This window comes from Schistocerca cancellata, chromosome 5 (genome assembly GCF_023864275.1).
Source record: "Schistocerca cancellata isolate TAMUIC-IGC-003103 chromosome 5, iqSchCanc2.1, whole genome shotgun sequence".
NCBI classification, from domain to species: domain Eukaryota; kingdom Metazoa; phylum Arthropoda; class Insecta; order Orthoptera; family Acrididae; genus Schistocerca; species Schistocerca cancellata.
Genome location: NC_064630.1, coordinates 463903054 through 463923303, shown reverse-complemented (window position 1 = coordinate 463923303; position 20250 = coordinate 463903054). Strand labels below are relative to the sequence as shown.

General features: G+C 43.5%; 1 protein-coding gene across 1 annotated transcript in view; it reads left to right on the top strand.

The window, feature by feature from the left end:
• Window positions 1–20250, top strand: part of LOC126188603 (facilitated trehalose transporter Tret1-like) — a 277714-nt gene that overhangs the window by 152878 nt on the left and 104586 nt on the right. Inside the window, exons 4-5 of the mRNA XM_049930205.1 lie at window positions 897–1083; window positions 4684–4886. Coding sequence (XP_049786162.1) covers window positions 897–1083; window positions 4684–4886 — 390 coding nt within the window. The remainder of the gene's footprint in view (window positions 1–896; window positions 1084–4683; window positions 4887–20250) is intronic.

Below are 20250 nucleotides of genomic sequence, written 5' to 3'. Positions count from 1 at the left end.
ATCACGAAGTAGATAAAGTTGAGGAATTCTGCTATGTAGGAAGCAAAAAACCCAAGACTGACGGGTTTAGGGGGCATAAGAAGCAGACTAGCACTAGCAAAAAGGCATTCCTGAACAAGAGAAGTCTGCTAGTATCAAAAATAGGTCTATTTTGGGGAAGAAATTTCTGAGAATGTAGTTTTGGAACACGACATTGCATGGTATAAAGACACGGACTGTAGGAAAACTGGAACGTAAGAGAATCGAAGCATTTGAGACGTGTCGCTATAGAAGAATGTTGAAAATTAGGTCGACTGATAAGGTAAGGAATGAGGAGGTTACGCGCAGAATAGGTGACGAAAGAAGTATATGGAAAACACTGACGAGAAGAAGAGAGAGGATGTCAGAAAATCTGTTACGAGATCACGGAATAACTTCCAAGGTACTAGAGGAAGCTGTAGAGGATAAAAACTTTAGGGGAAGAGAGAGACTAGAATACATCCAACAAATAATTGAGCATGTAGAATGCAAGTGTACTCTGAGATTGAAAGGTTGGCATGGGAGAGAAATTCGTGGCGGGCCGCATCAAACCAGTCAGAATACAAAAAAAAAAAAAAAAGAGAGAGAAAGGACATAATGCAGATCTTCCAGAGCACACTGATGGCAGTTCCATCTTCTTTTTTTTTTTTTTTTTTTAACAGTTTGCGAGTTTGAATGAGTTGAATGAAGTGTAATATGAAGGTTTGTATTCTGTGCGAGTCGTAGCAATCCTGCTCCATACCTCCACGTGCTCTCGCCGAAGTGTCAGTCCCAACATAATTTTGGACAAAGTGTAGCGGCATTTTGGTGTACGTGTAACCACTTGCACTCTCATGCAAGAGTACAGTAGTGGCGGGTGGGTGTGTTGTGTGCTGAAGGTGCTGGCGACGTCGGCGAAGAACGTGCTGCTGCTGGGCTACGGCATGACGCTCGGCTTCCCCACGATCGTCATCCCGGCGGTCAGCAGGCGGCCGCTGGTAGCAGGCGACGCGGGCAACGCCACGCTGGGGGCGGCGGAGGAGCCCGGCCACCTCACGCTCTCCGACGCCGAGCTCTCCTGGTTCAGTGAGTACGCCTCACATCAGCCAATTAAACGAGCCCCATTACAAGGGCACCATTGAAATTGCCAAAATCAAACACTGCTTACTTTTACAAAAATTTAAATGATTTTGCACGAGATTTGGCTTCTAGGACATCCGCAACTGCGAGGCGTGATAATTAATTACTTAAGACATATCCCCCCCTCCCCATGAACCATGGGCCTTGCCGTTGGTGGGGAGGGGTGGGTGCAACCAAAACGGAGGGGTATCTGTTGAGAGGCCAGACAAACGTGTGGTTCCTGAAGAGGGGCAGCAGCCTTTTCAGTAGTTGCAGGGGCAACAGTCTGGATGTTGACTGATCTGGCTCTGTAAAACTAACCAAAACGGCCTTGCTGTTGTGGTACTGCGAATGGCTGAAACCAAGGGCAAACTACAGCCGGAATTTTTCCCGAGGGCATGCAGCTTTACTGTATGATTAAATGATGATGGCGTCCTCTTGAGTGAAATATTCCGGAGGTAAAATAGTCCCCCATTCGGATCTCCGGGCGGGGACTACCCAAGAGACGTCGTTATCAGGAGAAAGAAAACTGGCGTTCTACGGATCGGAGCGTGGAATGTCAGATTCCTTAATCGAGCAGGTAGGTTAGAAAATTTAAAAAGGGAAATGGATAGGTTAAAGTTAGATATAGTGGGAATTAGTGAAGTTAGGTGGCAGGAGGAACAAGACTTCTGGTCAGGTGAATACAGGGTTATAAATACAAAATCAAATAGGGGTAATGCAGGAGTAGGTTTAATAATGAATAAAAAAAAATAGGAGTGTGGGTAAGCTGCTACAAACAGCATAGTGAATACATTATTGTGGCCAAGATAGACACGAAGCCCACGCCTACTACAGTAGTACAAGTTTATATGCCAACTAGCTCTGCAGATGATGAAGAAATTGATGAAATGTATGATGAGATAAAAGAAATTATTCAGGTAGTGAAGGGAGACGAAAATTTAATAGTCATGGGTGACTGGAATTCGACAGTAGGAAAAGGGATAGAAGGAAAAGTAGTAGGTGAATATGGATTGGGGCTAAGAAATGAAAGAGGAAGCCACCTGGTAGAATTTTGTACAACAACAACAAGACATATCCGCTTCAGCTGCAGTAATTATTTATTCAAAGCACGAACGGTTTCGGTATTTTAAAATCCCGTCTTCAGGTGTCTGAAATTATTGTATCTGGTAAGACATAACATGAGAATGGGCCACTCAGTGCAAGAGCTCCAGTCACTGTCCAGTACAATATATCTGTTGCAAGGATTATGGTTTCAGTTTTCTCTTTGTTTAGCTAATGTTAATGCCCCTTTAATTATTCCCTTGTGCTTTTTGTAAATTTCTGGTAACTACTAAAAGAAACAGGTTGCATTTCTCCACCTAGAGGTCAGTTTTCATATCAAGAGGGATGTTTCAGAGTACTGAAAACCGGAGTCATAGTCACTTATGAACTTACAGGTTTAAGTACAAAGAAATAACAGGCCATGAGTTTGGTTTTTTAGTCTGTTACCTTTAATTTAATGCACACTCATCTCTCCGTATTTATTTACATGTCAAGTTCTGTAGGACCAAATTGAGGAGCAAATCTTCAAGGTCATGGAACGTGTCAGTACATGAACTTACAACATAAAAGTTGTAACACATAAAAATAAATGTTCATGAACCTGAAAAAAAGTCAGTCCCTAAGTTTAAGTAAACACTATGAGCAATACAATAAGAATCAGCTTAATTTTTCAAGGAACTCCTCGACAGAATAGAAGGAGTGACCCATGAGGAAACTTTTCAGTTTCGATTTGAAAGCGCGTGGATTACTGCTAAGATTTTTGAATTCGAGTGGCAGCTTATTGAAAATAGATGCAGCAGTATATTGCACACCTTTTTGCACAAGAGTTAATGAAGTCCGAACCAAATGGAGGTTTGATTTCTGCAGAGTATTAACCGAGTGAAAGTTGCTTAGTCTTGGGAATAAACTAATATTGGTAATATATATTGAGAGGCCAATGTCAAAATACCCAGACTCGTGAAGAGAAGTCGACAAGAGGTTCGTGAACTCACACCACTTATTGCCCGAACCGCCCGTTTCTAAGCCAAAAATATCTTTCTAGAATGGGAAGAGTTACCCCAAAACATAATACCATACGACGTAAGTGAATGAAAATAAGCAAAGTAGACTAATGTACGTATCGAAGTATCACTCACTTTTGATACCGTTCGAATAGTAAAAGTGGCAGTATTAAGTCTTTGAACAAGATCCTGAACGTGTGCTTTCCACGACAGCTTACTGTCTATCTGAACACCTAGAAATTTGAGCTGTTCAGTTTGACAAATCATATGCCCGTTCTGTGAGATTAAAACGTCAGGTTTTGTTGAATTGTGTGTCAGAAACTGTAAAAAATGAGTCTTACTGTGATTTAACATTAGTTTATTTTCTACAAGCCATGAACTGAGGTCATGTACTGCACTATTTGAAACCGAGTCAATGTTGCACACATCCTTTACTACCAAGCTAGTGTCATCAGCAAACAGAATTATTTTAGAGTTACCCATAATACTAGTGGGCATATCATTTATACAAATAAGGAACAGGAGCGGCCCCAACACTGATCCCTGGGGCACCCCCCACTTGACAGTACCCCACTTAGATCCCACATCACAGCCGTTACCAACATTGTAAATAATGACCTTTTTTTGCCTGTTGCTAAAGTAAGAGGTGAACCAATTGTGAGCTACTCCCCTTATTCCGTAATGGTCCAACTTCTGGAGCAATATTGTGAGATCAACACAGTCAAATGCCTTAGTTAAATAAAACAATATGCCAAGTGTTCGAAACTTTTTGTTTAGCCCATCCAGTACCTCACAGAGAAAGGAGAATATAGCATTTTCAGTTGTCAAACGACTTCTAAAGCCGAACTGTACATTTGACAGCAAATCGTGTGATATAAAATGATCAATTAACCTTACATACACAGCCTTTTCAATAACTTTTGCAAACACCGATGGCCTAGGAATAGGTCTAAAATTATCTACATTATCCCTTTCACCCTTTTTATAAAGCGGCTTTACTACTGAGTACTTTAATCACTCAGGAAACTGACCATTCCTAAAGGAAAAATTACAAATATGGCTAAATACAGTGCTAACATGTGCAGCACAGTACTTTAACATTCTGCTAGAGACTCCATCATAACCATGAGAGTCCTTAGTCTTCAGTGATTTAATTATTGACTCAATCTGCCTCTTGTCTGTATCACAGAGGAGTATTTCAGACATCAATCGCGGAAAGGCATTTGCTAAGAAATTTATATGATTTCCTGTAGAAACTAAATTTTTATTTAATTCACCAGAAATGCTCAGAAAATGAATGTTAAATACTGTACATATATCTGATTTATCAGCAACAGAAATATCATTTCTGCGAACTGACTTTATATCATCGCCCTTGTGCTGCTGACCAGACACTTGACCATATTGGCTTTAATTTTATCCTGTGAATTAGCCATTCTATTTTCTGGACGTAGCCCCTGATGAGGCTGCACGTGCACCAGTCCAGTGTCTGAGCCGCAGCTGGTGGTTCGTGTGCCGACAGGTAGCATCAACCTGATCTGCGTGCCGCTCGGCTGCCTGCTGTCGGGGCCGCTGTCGACACCCATCGGGCGCCGGCCGGCCATGATGCTGGTCAACCTGCCGCTGGCCGCCGCCTGGCTGCTCTTCCACTTCGCGCAGTCGGTCGGCATGCTGTACGCCGGGCTCGCGCTCGCGGGGGCGTCCGGGGGGCTGCTCGAGGCGCCGGTGAGTCTCCTCCCACCAGCCGGCTCGCCGGCCGCTCTACTGGGCTGCTGCGTATTCTCTCACCCGTACATTCCTGGTTACTATAATCTACCGCGATAAATAAAGGCTTTTATAGTTACAGTATTTACTACCCATGAAACACTACTACTACTTAAACCGCCGGATCCTATTGTCCAGAAAAAATTAAGGACTACAAATTAGAAGGAACTGTCATATGGCTTTCCAGAAGTTCATCGTCTATCGCTCGATAATGACGTGAGTAGGTCCTGCCTGTGCTACACGAGATAGAACACGTTAGCACAGATATCCAGCGGAAACACACTGCCGGACAAAAAAAAAATTTGAAGCATCCAAAAGGGCAGGCCGTTGTGGCCTAGCGGTTCTAGGCACTTCAGTCCGGAACCGCGCTGCTGCTACGGCCGCACGTTCGAATCCTGCCTCGGGCATGGATATGTGTGATGTCCTTAGGTTAGTTAGGTTTAAGTAGTTCTAAGTCTAGGGGACTGATGACCTCAGATGTTAAGTCCCATTGTGCTTAGAGCCATTTGAACTATCCAGTAGGGGACGAGGGAACGAAATGAAAGTTCTCTGTATGAGAGGATATTCGATGTTATTTCAGTCGTTACAAAATAGAGTCCGATTTCGAAATAACTTATGAGCCCACTTATTAGTCCAACGTTGCATCCCTCTGCCCTGAACATATGCCCTGATTATATTGAGAATGCTGCCATAAAACCACTGCATCCGCTGCTGAGGAAAGTTGGACCACAGCTGCTGTAAGTAGCCCTTGTTCTCTTGGTTACTGACACTAAATGGAGCAGACATCCCAGCTGCTCCTGTACATGTTCTATCAGAGACAGATCTGTGGATGTTGTTGGCCACAAGAGTATCTCAGCATGACGCACAGTTCGTAAGGACACATGCCATGGATAGACGAGCATTTTTCGCTGCAAAATGACACCACGATGCTGTTGCATGAGAGTCAACACATAAGGATGCAGCCCACGATACCGTTGCATGAGAGACAACATATAAAGATGGAGGATGTCTGTGACATGTTGTGAAGGAGGGCACTGCTGTTTCTACCCATAATTGCTGATGTCAGCATTTCTTTTGGTGTCAGCATCCCACTAACTCGCTATGTCAATACATTCTGGTGCAAGCTTTTCCAGTTCTGAGGCAATTGTCCTTGTCGTATTCAAGGTCAGTGACCTCCCCTCCCCCAGTTTTCTCTCAGCCAATTGCGAAGGATGAACGTCATTATGTTGCCAGCCAGTGGCCCCACTGCTTTTGGTCAACATGCTCTCCATTCTAGATACGTGCTCTGTAGAGAGGTAGCTATAACTAATTTAGCTAAAAGTGTGGTCCCTATCTGCAAATTGTTAAAATTTTCAAATTAGCTGATATGTCTGCGTGAGCAGATGAAACTAACTATCAAATTCCGAAAACAATTTATTGGGCTGTTAAATTATCCAAAACAAATTCTCCAAGTATAACACCAACACAAAACAGTGATCTGTCTTCGAATCACAACTACATACAAGAATAATATAGAAAACAACTGAAATAATTTCCTACTAGTCTCCGCCAGAGACTTCTCCGATATACAAAGCCTAATCCAGAGATTTATTTATTTATTTATTGCTCCGTGGGACCAAATTAAGGAGAAGTCTCCATGGTCATGGAACGAGTCAATACATGAAATTATAACACGATAGTAGAAACAGATAAATTGAAATATGAAAAACAAATTCAGGCGACAAGTCGTAAGTTTAAATAAAGAAAATCAACAATGTAACACTGGAATTTGCTTAATTTTTTAGCTCTTCCAGGAGCTCCTTGACAGAATAGATGGAGTGAGCCATGATGAAACTCTTCAGTTTAGACTTAAAAGTGTTTGGGCTACTGCTAAGATTTTTGAGTTCTTGTGGTAGCTTATTGAAAATGGATGCAGCAGAATACTGCACTCCTTTCTGCACAAGAGTCAAGGAAGTGCATTCCACATGCAGATTTGATTTCTACCTATAATTAACTGAGTGAAAGCTGCTAACTCTTGGGAATAAGCTAATACTGCTAACAACAAACGACATTAAAGAAAATATATACTGTGAGGGCAATGTCAGAATTCCCAGACTATTGAATACGGGTCGACAAGAGGTTCTCGAACTTACACCACACATAGCTCGAACAGCCTGTTTTTGAGCCAAAAATACCGTTTTTGAATCAGAAGAATTACCCCCAAAAATAATACCATACGAAATAAGCGTATGAAAATATGCGAAGTAGACTACTTTTCGTGTTGAAGTGTCACTTATTTCAGATACTGTTCTAATGGTAAATAAAACAGCATTTAGTTTCTGAACAAGATTCTGAACATGGGCTTTCCACAACAGCTTACTGTCTATCTGAACGCCTAGAAACTTGAACTGTTCCGTCTCGCTTATAATATGCCCATACTATCTGATCAAAATATCGGTTCTTGTTGAATTGTGAGTTAGAAACTGTATAAACTGAATCTTACTGTGATTTAGCATCAAATTATTTTCCACAAGCCACGAACTTATTTCATTTGATACTGTTTCAATATTACACACAAGATCCTTCACTACCAAGCTGGTGTCATCAGCAAACAGAAATATTTTAGAGTCACCTGTAATACTCGAAGGCATATCATTTACATAAATAAGAAATAGCAATGGCCCCAGCACCGACCCTTGGGGAATGCCCCACTTAACAGAGCCCCATTGGGACTGAACATTACTACCACTCTCACTATTGCGGAGAATTACCTTCTGCTTTCTGTTCTTAAAGTAAGAGGCGAACCAATTGTAAACTACTCCCCTTACTCCATAGTGGTCCAACTTCTGCAGTAATATTTTGTGGTCAACACAGTCGAAAGCCTTCATTAAATCAAAGAAAACACCTAGCGTTCGCAATCTTTAATTAATCCATCCAAAACCTCACAGAGAAAAGAGAATATAACATTTTCAGTTGTTAAACCATTTCTAAAACCAAACTGTACATTTGACAGCAAATTATGTGAATTTAAATGCTCCAGTAACCTTGTATATACAACCCTCTCGATAACTTTAGCAAACACCGATGGCATAGAAATGGTCTATAATTGTCAACATTATCCCTGTCTCCCTTTTTATAAAGTGGCTTCACTACCGAGTACTTTAATCAGTCAGGAAACCGACCACACCTAAAGGAAAGTTACATATATGGCTAAGTACTGGGCTAACATACATAGAACAATACTTCAATATTCTGCTAGATACCTCGTCATATCCATGAAAGTTCCTGGTCTTTAGTGATTTAATTATTAACTCAATCTCCCTCTTGACAACATCATGGAGGAGCATTTCAGGTAACAGTCTCAGAACACTTTTTTCTAAGAGCGCTATATGATTCCCTGTTGGGACTAGGTTTCTATTTAGTTCACCTGCTATATTCAGAAAGTGATTATTAAATACTTTACACATATGCGACTTGTCAGTAACATGGACATTCCCACTACGCACTGATTCTATATCCTCGACCTGTCTCTGCAGACAAGCCACTTCCTTCACTACTGACCATATAGTTTTAATTTTATCCTGAGACTTAGCTATTCTATCTGTGTAGCACATACTTTTTACCTTCCTAATAACTTTTTTAAGCTTCTTACAATACTGTTTGCATTTAGATTTTGACTGTTTCTAACGTTTTGATATAATTGCCACTTTGTTCTACAGGATATTCTTATCCCTCTAGTCAACCACCCAGGCTGCCTGTTTGTGCTAGTACTCTGTTTTGAATGTTCTAACAGAAAGCAACTTTCAAAGAGCATGAGAAAAGTCTTTAGGAAAACATTACATTTATCGTCTACTGTATCAGCACTATAAACATCTTGCCACTCTTGTTCCTTGATAAAGTTTACAAAGGTCTCTACAGCAAGTGGATCAGCTTTCCTAAGAAGTTGATAACTATATTTAACTGTGTTGCAGCACAAAAATCTTTTAGAGTTAAAATTTGTGCATCATGATTTGAAAGGCCATTCACCTTTTTGCTAACAGAATGCCCTTCTAGTAATGAGGAATAACAAAAATGTTGTCTGTGGTTGTTCTACTGTTCCCTGCACTCTCGTTGGAAAGAATACGGTTTGCATAAGATTATATGAATTAAGGAGGTCTACCAGCATGTTTTTCCTTGCACAATCACTTATACAATTAATATGGAAGTCACCACATATAACTAACTTTTTGTATTTCCTACAAAGTGAACCAAGATCCTCCTCTAGCTTTAGCAAAAATGTTGTGTAATCAGAGTCTGGGGACCTATAAATAACAACAGTTAGAAGTTTAGCTCCACTAAATTTAATCACACTTGCACAACATTCAAACACCTTTTCAATGCAGTACTTTGAAACATCAATTGACTCAAATGGGATACCGTTTTCCACATACATGGCTACTCCCCCACACCACAAAGAGCTCCTAGAAAAGCTGCCAGCCAACCTGTATCCTGGTAAAGGAAGCCTCCTTATTTAAGAAGTGTTCAGATATACCAATAATTTCAGAGTCAACATCTGTAAGCAGTTCACTAACTTTATCTCTAATACCTTGTATATTTTGATGAAATATACTAATTCCTTCATTAATCAGATACCTAAGCTTTGCCGAAAGTGGTTTCTTTGTTAGAGAGACTTCCCTTAAGCAGGAATACCTATCAGCTGACTTCAATCTAAAAAAAAGGTACAGCTCAAACACCCACCACTACAGGAATTTTCCCATGAGTCTGAGATCAGTGAGGAGATCCAAGCCGGGCTGCCGGGGCGGCAGTATCCACGTCTGCTGGCGATCGATGAACTGCCGATGTGCGCCGAGCGCCGACCTTTATAGCACTTTGGCGGATGAGTAGCTCGGAACTATTTTCCATCACGTGGTTTGACGTCTGAAAATAGTTACGGGATCTGCAGCGACCTCTTCCTTATGTTTATGTGGGCCGGTAGTGGCCCCTGATGGCCGCTGATGTCTTGCTGTGTTGTTGTTGTTGTTGTTGTTGTTGTTGTGGCCGTTCATCAATATTGCCTGGCGGTTGTGTAGTGCTTCGGTGTGCCTGCGAAGTGGGCAACTCGCGGCTGCAGGCTGTCAGTTTGGTTGCTGATACTCTAGGCGCCGTGATATCTGGTGGAGAAGGCCACAACAAACCTCCCTACCCACCACCACCAGCCTGAGTGGGCGGCCAGCACATGTCGACGTCTGGCCCTGGGTCGGTGGGAGAGAAGAACCCTGGCCTGAATGAGGCTTCCATGTCCATGGGTGTAGGGACCACCTCAGGAGCGACCACCCGTGGTGATCCAGGAGACAGTGGAGGCGGCGGTGGGTGCGAAGTCGGAGGCGGTGGCGGCGGCGGCTGCGGTTGGGGCCCTGCGGGGGGAGGAGTGACAACCCCCCCCCCCCCCCCCGCAATACGGCTGCAACTGCCGAGGCGGCGGAGCGGGCTGCGGCCCACACTGAGGGCCGTGCTGATTGATTGATGTGCTTCCTGTAGACAGACCAATCGTCGAGGATGACAGCCGCCATCGCCCGACCGAGGAGAGCCGATATCCAGGTGGGCACCCACCGGGAACGGTTGTGGGTGAAGACCAGCACCCAGACTGGATCCTGCGGACAAAAACGTGGCCGTGGCGAGTGCGGGGGCGTTGGGCAGGGTGACGGGAGATACAGGAGGGACAAGGCAGAGCGATGAGGGCAGCCGTGAAGCTTTTCGGCCGGGGAAGAGCCCTCTCAGACGGTGGAGCGGTAGGAAGACAGAAAGATGTTAAGGCCATCGTCCAGGGAATGGAGAGGGCGCAGCTTGGACGTCTAGACCTTGAAGGTGTGAACGAACAGTTCGGCCAATCCATTGGACGGCGGGTGGAAAGGAGCGGTGTGAGTCAAGCGGATGCCCAAGGTGGTGCAAAAAAGCCTTGAATTCGGCCGAGGTAAACTGAGGGCCGTTGTCAGTCACCTCAATTGCAAAAATGCGGGAAAGCACTTGAATGGTCTGGGCAGATGTCATGGAGGACATGCGGGAGACATAAGGGAACCTGCTGCCAGTGTCGACCAGGATAAGCCAGGAAAATCCAAGGAAAGGACCCGCGAAATTGAGGTGTAACTGGGACCATGGAGAAGGAGCATCTGGCAACGGGACGAGGTGGCACGGTGGTTCCGCTTGCTGCTGCTGGCACGATGGACAGGAAGCCACCATGCAAGCGATGTAGGCGTCCATTCCCCACCAGTAGATATGTTGGCGTGCCAGCTGCTTGGTCAAGACGACACCCCAGTGTCCCACGTGAAGGAGTTCTAAGGCATGTTGGTGGAGAGCGGAAGGCAGGACCAACCTCCAGCGATCAGCATCTCCCATGATGAGGAGGACGCCATAGCAGGCAGTGAGGTCCTGGCGGCAGTGCCAATAAGCGCAGACCCCGGAGACCACAGGTGACGGCTGTCCATCGGCCACCCCTGTTGGACGTAGTGCAGCAAAGTCTGGAGAGTAGGGTGCTCGGCCATGCGACGGGCCACCAGCTTGGCATCCAACGGTAAGGCAACGATGGTGTCGGCTTCAGCAGCATCCAGATGGAAACAAGCCATGGGGTTGGCGTCGAAAACGGGGTTGGCCCCCACCAGTAGGCGAGATAGAAGGTCAGCAATGGCATGCAGTGCCATGGCCTGAAACCGGATGTAGTAATAACCCGCGAGGAACAGAGCCCAGCGCTCGAGCTGGCGAGCATACCGGGTGTGGATGGCGGACATAGAGCTGAACAACGAGACCAACGGTTTGTGGTCAGTGTACAAGGTGAACCGACGACCATATATGAAATTGTGGAACTTCTTGAAGCCAAGTATGATCACTGACGCTTCCTTCTCGATCTGGCTGTAGTTCCGCTGAGCCGGAGAGAGTGTCTTTGAGACGAAACTCACTGGGTGCTCCACCCTGTCGATGATGTGAGACAGCACTGCCCCGATGCTATAGTCAGATGCCTCAGCAGCCAATATGAGAGGCAATGCGGGATCTTATGGAACCAGGCAAGCCGGCGTCAGGAGAGCCGCCTTTAGACGGCGAAACGCCTTATCACAAGCTGGAGACCCTGTTTTCCACAGGTCGAACAGGTCACACGTTGAAGCCGACAGTCAGCTCGCTGGTGCAAAATGAAACATTGCTGACAGGACGGTAACCCTTGCCGCTGTTGTAGCTGGGGCTGCTGACGCCGCTGTCGCGGCGGCTGGTCCAGTGGTAGAGTGGCCGCGCCCCCTGGATCCAGGAATGGGGGAGGGCGCTCCGGACGGGGGGACCTGCGAGACCCCTGCGAGGCGCACTGGCGCCGCGATGGGTGTACGACAAAGACCTGCCCAGGGGGAAACAACTCGGTCGACGAGCGAGTAGACCGCTCGTGAGCACGGACAACATTTAAGCAAGTATCCAATGATCGATCCTTCAACTTAAGAAGGTCGGTCTGCAAGGAGTCATCCGGAGCATGTACGAGAAGCATGTCCCGAATGAGCACTGAATCATACGACGGTTTACACGAGGGGTTACCACAAAAAAACCGACAATCCCAGAAGAGGCCTTGAAGTGTGGCAATCCACTCCCTGTAAGATTGGGAGGGGAGCTACTGACAACAAAAAAAACAAGAGACGGGAGCTGCCACGTGGACCTGAAAATCAAAATACTCCAACAAACTGGAAGTCAACTGTTCGTACGAGAGAGCATGCGGCTCCGTGTCAGAGTGCAACTGCTGCAACAGACGATATATTTCCGGACCGACATAGGCAAGAAAAAACGCGCGCCTCTGCACGTCGCTAACGACGTCATGCGCCAAAAAATATTGTTCCAACCGTGCTACATAATTGCCCCAAGGCTCCATAGACTTGTCAAACTTAAGAAAAGCGGGAGGCGTGGCCCGCAGCCCCACGAGCGGGGAAGCGGATGGAGCACTCGGTGCCTGAGACCCGCGGGAGACAGCAGACAGAGCCTGCAATTGCTGAATAATAAGTTCATTCGGCTGCTGCATACTCGATAAAAGCGCGAGGACGCGCGCCGAGGGCTGATCGAGTCCCAGAATATCCTCTGCCATGGAGGAGAACAGGCAACAAACGTGTAAAAAATAACGAACTAACTCGTCGCCACTGATATGTCCGCGTAAGCAGATGAAACTCACGATCAAAGTCCGAAAACAATTTATTGGACTGTTCAATTAATCAAAACTAATTCTCCAAGTATAACACCAACACAAAACGGTGATCCGTTTTCGAATCACAACTACAAACAAGAATAATATAGAAAACAACTGAAATAATTTCCTACTAGTCTCCGCCAGAGACTTCTCCGATACACCAAGCCTAATCCAGAGATCAGCGAGAAGATCCAAGCTGGGCTGCCGGGGCGGCAGCTATCCACGTCTGCTGGTGGTCGATGAACTGCCGATGTGCAGCAGAGAGCCAGCCTATATAGCACTTCGTCGGATGAGTACCTTGGAACTATTTTCCATCACGTGGTTTGACGTGTGAAAATAGTTAAGGGATCTGCAGCGACCTCTTCCTTATGTTTATGTGGGCTGGTACTGGCCCCTGGTGGCCGCTGGTGTCTTTGCTGTGTTGTTGTAGTTGTTGTGGCCGTTTATCAATATTGCCTGTCAGTTGTGTACTGCTTCGGTGTGCCTGCAAAGTGGGCAACCCGCGGCTGCAGGCTGTCAGTTTGGTTGCTGATACTCTAGGCGCCGTGATGTCTGGTGGAGAAGGCCACAGCATTGGCCATAAAAATTGGGAAGAAACAGTCAAATTGGTAGCATGCCTACTCCAAAAATTAGCTGTATAGTTGGCAGATTGGCAAGACAGGTCGTAGAATTGGATGTAAAACTGGCGGAGTGGCACAACAGCTTGTTGAATTGGTAAATTGGTAGGTCAGATCAAAATGGAGATATACCAGCCACAAAAAAGGAAAAAAAACTGAATACTTCATTCAGATATCTCCCTGCTGTGTCCATTCTTACAGAGAAAGACGTCTGCAATATATATGTAGTTGCACATTGTAAACAATTAGCTGCTCGACATCAATTTTGTATGTGTTCACCCCACCATTCTTGAGCAACAGCCAATCACATTGTAATCTGTATTCAAAATTATCTGTACAATGTGAATTATTTGTCAATCATGCATTGTTATTCTCAGCGAAGGGTTCTCAATGCAGTCAGACAATTTGTTCTCCATTCAAGGTCTGTGCCCACAACTGCTGTAACCAGCCCTTGATACCGTTGATACTGGCGCTGGGACAGAGTTGACATATGAGCTGGATCCACACTTTCTGTTAGAGACACATCTGGGGAGCTTGCTGGCCACACGACCACCTCAGTATCATACAGACAGTTCTTAGAGATATATGTCGTGTGTGCACAAGCATTGTCCTGCTGTAAGATGGCGCCGTGATACAGTTACATGAGAGATAACACATGAAGACGCAGAATGTCCGTGATGTACCGTTGTGCCAACAGAATTGCCTGAGTCACTACTATCCGTGACCTGATGTCTTACCTGATGGCTCTCCACACCATGATGCCAGGTATAACACCATAGTGCCTCTCCAAAACATTGGAACAATGGGACCTCTTCTAGGTCACCGGCCTATTCACGACAACAGTCATGAGGTGTAGCGCTGAATCGTGATTCATTGCTAAACACAGCGTGAAGCTATTCGTCAGCAGTTCATGTGTTTCAATCAAGGTACCTTCCAAATGCAGACATTTTTTTTGTGGTGTGTGTATGGGATGGTAATACTGTAGTCTGGCTGCTGCTAGGCTCTGACCAATATTGTGAAATGGCTCACAATGTGGCAGAGTTTCCATTATTTGTTCTTGGTTTTCAGAGCAGATGTGAAGGGATTACTATGTGCAGAATAAGGTGATCCTCCCTTGCGGTGGCCAGGGGTGGTCGACCAGAACTTCGGTGACGTTCACATGCAGTTTAGCATTGAGCCTCTGTCACCTCTAAAGGCCTCATAAATTTGGTTATTCACACAATTCGATCAGCCCGCTAAATGGAGACTTTGAGTGAGGCCCCTTTCAAACTCCATCAAATGGTGGCAATGCCGACTCACACGAGTACACAGCATCCCCATGCCTTTACAGTGATGACGCTGTTCACATCCCTTATTTACCCTACCGGACTTGTGGACACATGAGATAGACGTAAGGCCATCCGAGTGCAGTACCAGGTTGAAGTGAGCTACCACTATCAGGAGACGGTACAAGCTAACATCGATTTCCTAAATGACCTATGATGCAGGAGTTATTAGATATTAAGCTGAAAAGGACAGATGTTTTGGTATGGAGTTATTGTTTAAGGACAGCAATGGGAAATGCGGGGAGAAAAGCACTCGATCTTCAGGCCACAAGTGGCCCATCGGGACTATCCGACCGCCGGATCATCCTCAGCTGAGGATGTGGATAGGAGGGGCATGTGGTCAGCACACCGCTCTCCCGGTCGTTATGATGGTTTTCTTTGACCGGAGCCGCTACTATTCGGTCGAGTAGCTCCTCAACTGGCATAACGAAGCTGAGTGCACGTCGAAAAATGGCAACAGCTCATGGCGGCCCGGATGGTCAACCATCCAAGGGCCGGCCACACCCGACAGCGCTTAACTTCGGTGATTGGACAGGAACCGGTGTATCCACTGCGGCAAGGCCGTTTCCCAAATGCGGGGAAAGGTCAAACAGAAAATGTAGCTCACCCCAGCTGGCGATGGAGTCAGGTGGGCAACAAGTGGCTGTAGCTCGCGCCGAGCTACTTTGTGGTCAGGCAGTTCGTACCGTACTGGTGCTGCAGTTGAGTAGCAGACATGTTGCCGTATCTCAGGTGGAACTGGTGCTTCAGTCACGCGGTCTGGGGAGCACGATAGCTCACAGCTTCCATCATTACCACGAGATGTCAGTCAAAATGCCAATTAAATATGGGTCAGACAAGATTCTTGCTTCCTGAGAATTGTTCTGGCGTATGCTGCTTAAATCGTTTAAGTTAAATGAAATTTATGCTATTCGTTTACCTAACGTTGTTCTCCGAATTTTAATGATATACAGTGCCCCCTAAACAAAATTACCATTATCTCAAATAAGTCGTATGGGTGTATGTAATTAGTGCTTCATGTGCGCAGTCACAGTCTTTGCTACTAAGTAATAAGATGTTATATTTGCTTCCACAGTTCTAGATTCACTTGACGATGCGAAAGTAACAAGCTAATTCGACAACTTGCGAAATATTTATAGTAAAAAAAGTTAATGAATTATTCAGGAAGAGAAAATTAGCTTTTAGGAAAAAAGACTTTTCATCGAGTAATGAACCAAAACAAAAGGCAGCACGACACAGCTTTATATCGTTTGTTGGTTAGCAAATTGATTGTTGCAAACATCATTTCCTTAGGTTATAACGTCGTGGCATGAAACTAACAACTCATTTAGCTGCTGTCATAAGTAGTATTGTCACAGCTAATGGCACATTGAGAAACACTAGAAATACAACATATAGTATCAGGACAGAAAGGAATGAAAAACATGAGCTGCCAGTAGACTTTGATTTATGTCAATGGGAAGGGATCATTGTCCGTAATCGTCTTAATTATACATGTGGTGTCCGTTCTTTAATTTCCCTCTGACCAACTTTCCAAGCCAATATCTTTTGCTTGAATCTTTTTCTATCTGTAACGTCTGCCTGAGTTATACCGCCTACTTGCGATTAGCCTCATTAATCGCAACGATCCATATAATTGACTCAGTTTTGGGGTTACCTTTCTTTTCATAGAATTCTACTATTTATTCTGCCAAGCTAGTGCGTGCCATTCTTTTAATGTGGTCATAAAATTTAAGTCTTCGTTTCCTCATGTCACCATGTATGTCTCTGTATTCTTCTATTTCCTTATTACTTCTCAGCCTATAAGTTTCTCCATCAGTAATTATGGGATCTAATATTTTCCTAATAATCATTCTATTTAAAATTAAGGTTTCTGCTCCTTAAAGAAATTCAGGTTTGATTACAGTGCTGTAATGCCTAAGCTGACTGAATTTAGAAAGTGATTTTTTATTATATATATTTTGTGTTAATCTGAATGCAGTTGCCATTTATTGACAGCGATCTTCGCTTGGAGTTTTTCCAGATAGTTTTCTTGGATGATTTCCACCAAGTATTTAAACTGAGAAACTCTTTTTATTTTTCCATATTTTGTGTTCAACAACTTTGGTGCTTGTTTGTTGTATCTCATATATTCCGCTTTTTCGAATGATATTTGTAGTCTTACTTTCTCTGCAATTTCCTTAAGAATTTCAATTTGTTAAAACTGCCTAGTTAAAACTGCCAGATCATCTGAAAAGTCGAGGCAATCTACTATAATGTTACTTCTGCCTAACTTGATTGATTGATCTACATTTTAACTCGACTTTTGCTCGCACCATTCTTCAATCACCTTTCCCAAAACACAGTCACACAGTAATGGGAAGACTCCATCTCCCGTGTTAGCACCAGTCTTTATATGGAATGGTTCAGAACTCTCTCCCATTAATTTAACTTTAGTGCTAGCGTCAGTTAACGTTTCCTTAATCAATGTTAGTTTTATTATCTAGCTCTTGCTCCTTTAAAATTTCGAAAAGACGTTCACGGTCAACTGAGTTGTAGGCCTTTTTAAAACCCACAAATTTACTTACAATATTGTTACTAGAAATCCTTTGGTGCCTAAGGATTAGTTTTAAATTTAGAATTTGTTCCAAACAGGATCTGTCTGGGCTAAAGCCTACGTGGTATTCATCAATTTTAGGTTCTAACTTTTCTTGGGCTCGATCAAGTAAACAATGCGAGAGAATTTTGTATGTAATCGGGAGAAGAGAGATTCCTCGGCAATTATTAACATCCGTTCTATCCCCTTTTTTATGCAATGGATTAATTAGGGCAGTTTTCCAGTCCTCAGGTATTTTCTCAGTTTGGCAGATATGTCCTATGAGCTGAGTGGTCTCTTTTATTGTGTTTGGTCCAGCTGATTTTAGTAGTTTTGCAATTATATCGTCTTCTCCTGGTACTTTATTGTCTTTAAGTCTCTTAATTTGTTTGATTATTTCAATTTTGTCAGGTTCTCTAAAGTTGGTGTTGGTGTTACTAGTTTTCTGTGGTTGGGATTTATTCGCTGGTTCTGGACAGTTTAATAGTTTTTCAAAATAATCGTAATTAGCAAGTACCTTACAATTTTCGTGGTTGTTAAAAGCCAAACAGTCATTTTCATTTTTGGAGCAAAGACTTTAAGGTTGGTAACCAGTTAGTTTTGTTTTCAATGTTTTATAAAAGTTCCTTGTATCGTCCTTTTGAAAGTCTTTTTCGATTTTTAAAGGTAGGGCATTTCTTTCAGTCTGTCGGATTAATTTAGATGCTTCTTTTCTTACAGTTAGAAAGGTGCTATACTCATTTTCAGTTTTGTTACTATTCCAATTTTTAAAATGCCTCGTGCCCAGATTTAACGGCTGTTTCAGAATCCTCTTTCCACCAAGCGTGTTTTTGTTTCTTTCGAAGCGGAATTAAATTTTGTGTTGTTTTGATGAACTTTTCTTTTAGGCTTTGCAAATTGTTGGATTGTTTTTTGTCAAGTTCGCTTGTTAGAAATGGGATTGTTTTAGCAGTGTTTAATTTTGGGATAATATTTTTTGTTTCGAATATTTTTTGAGATTGAAGTTTTACTTTTATTCGCATTAAATAATGGACAGAATCTATATTAGCCCCTTTCCTAACGTGGACATTTAAAATTTCTTTATAGTTAGGGCATGAAATTGTTACATGATCGATTTGAAATCCCCCAATAAATGTACTGGATGCCCGCCAAGTTTTTTTGTTTAGAAGATTTCTTTTTAAAATATGTATACATGACTTTAAGGTTAAAATTTTTGTACTTTTCATCAAGTCTTTGGCAATTTTGGTTTGTCCATTTATCCGAAGGAAATCCACCCACCATTTCCTTAAATTTTTTCTCTTTACCTAATTGAGCATTAAAATCACCCATTAAAATTTTAACATGAATTGAGGGAATTTTGGAGATGCTTTCTGACGTTTCCCAAGCTTCATTAACTTCTTCAGGTTTTTTACGGTTATCCTCATTGACCGGCATGTGGGCACTAATTGAAGTGTATATCTTATTTCTGAATCTAAGAGAAATTGTCGTTAGGGTATTATTAATCGTTTTTACCTCCGTTATTCAATTTAAAATATTTTTGGAGACTGCAAAAGCAACACCCAGATGTGATGCGTTATTAAGTATTCTTTTATCAGTTTTACTTTTAAAAAGACGATAATTACCGAAATCCATGGTGTTATTGTCCATCATTCGTGTTTCTTGAAGTGCCAAAATTTGAATATTCTGTTCTTTTAACGTATCTCCAAATTTGTGAAGTTAACCTAGTTGCAAAAGTGTTCGTTTGTTAAGTGTTGCAAAAAAATGTATTTTTTTTTGTTTTAAGTTGGCCAGAGGACTCTAACTTCCTCTGTTGAATCACACTGCATTTTAACCTGATCGCCCAGAATACGAAACACCAGTTGTGCCCGCCGACATGCTGGCCGTGGATTGGCCACTTCGGGTAATTTATTGTGATTATCAAAATGCTCCATGATGATTGTACCTGGAATCAGGTGGAGTTCAGTAGACTCATTGAGTGAACTCAAGAGTGTTAAGACTGGAAGGATTAGTTCCAGAATATAAATTTCAGCAGCACCACTGGTGAACAGACTCTGACCACTTTGCCACTTGCTACAAGGCAGATGCAAAGTGGATTTGGTGTATTTTGCCTTGTTCTGGGACTGCTTATTCTGTATTTGCAGGTGTCCACCATATCTGGTGGAACATTGACTATCCGCCACCTGTGACCCGTCGGCCTAGGGTTAGGCAAGGTCAGCTTCTTAGACTTTTAGTTACAAAGTCTTGAAGCCTGGAAAATATATACATCGAAAACATGTTTGCATCACCTCGATTCTGAGAGTTCCAGAACCTGTACAGAAAATTGGAATACAGGACGACATAAACATCATTTCCGCCCTTTTTATTGCCAGTGAAAACCACACATTGCATGTTGTACCACAACACAGCGAGACCTTCAGATTTGGTGGTCCAGATTGCTGTACACACCGGTGCCTCTTATACCCAGTAGCACGTCCTCTTGCATTGATGCAGGCTTATATTCGTCATGGAATACTATCCACAAGTTCATTAAGGCACTGTTGGTCCATATTGTACCACTCCTCAATGGCGATTCGGTGTAGACCCCTCAGAGTGGTTGGTGGGTCACGTCGTCCATAAATAGCCCTTTTCAATCTATCCCAGGCACGTT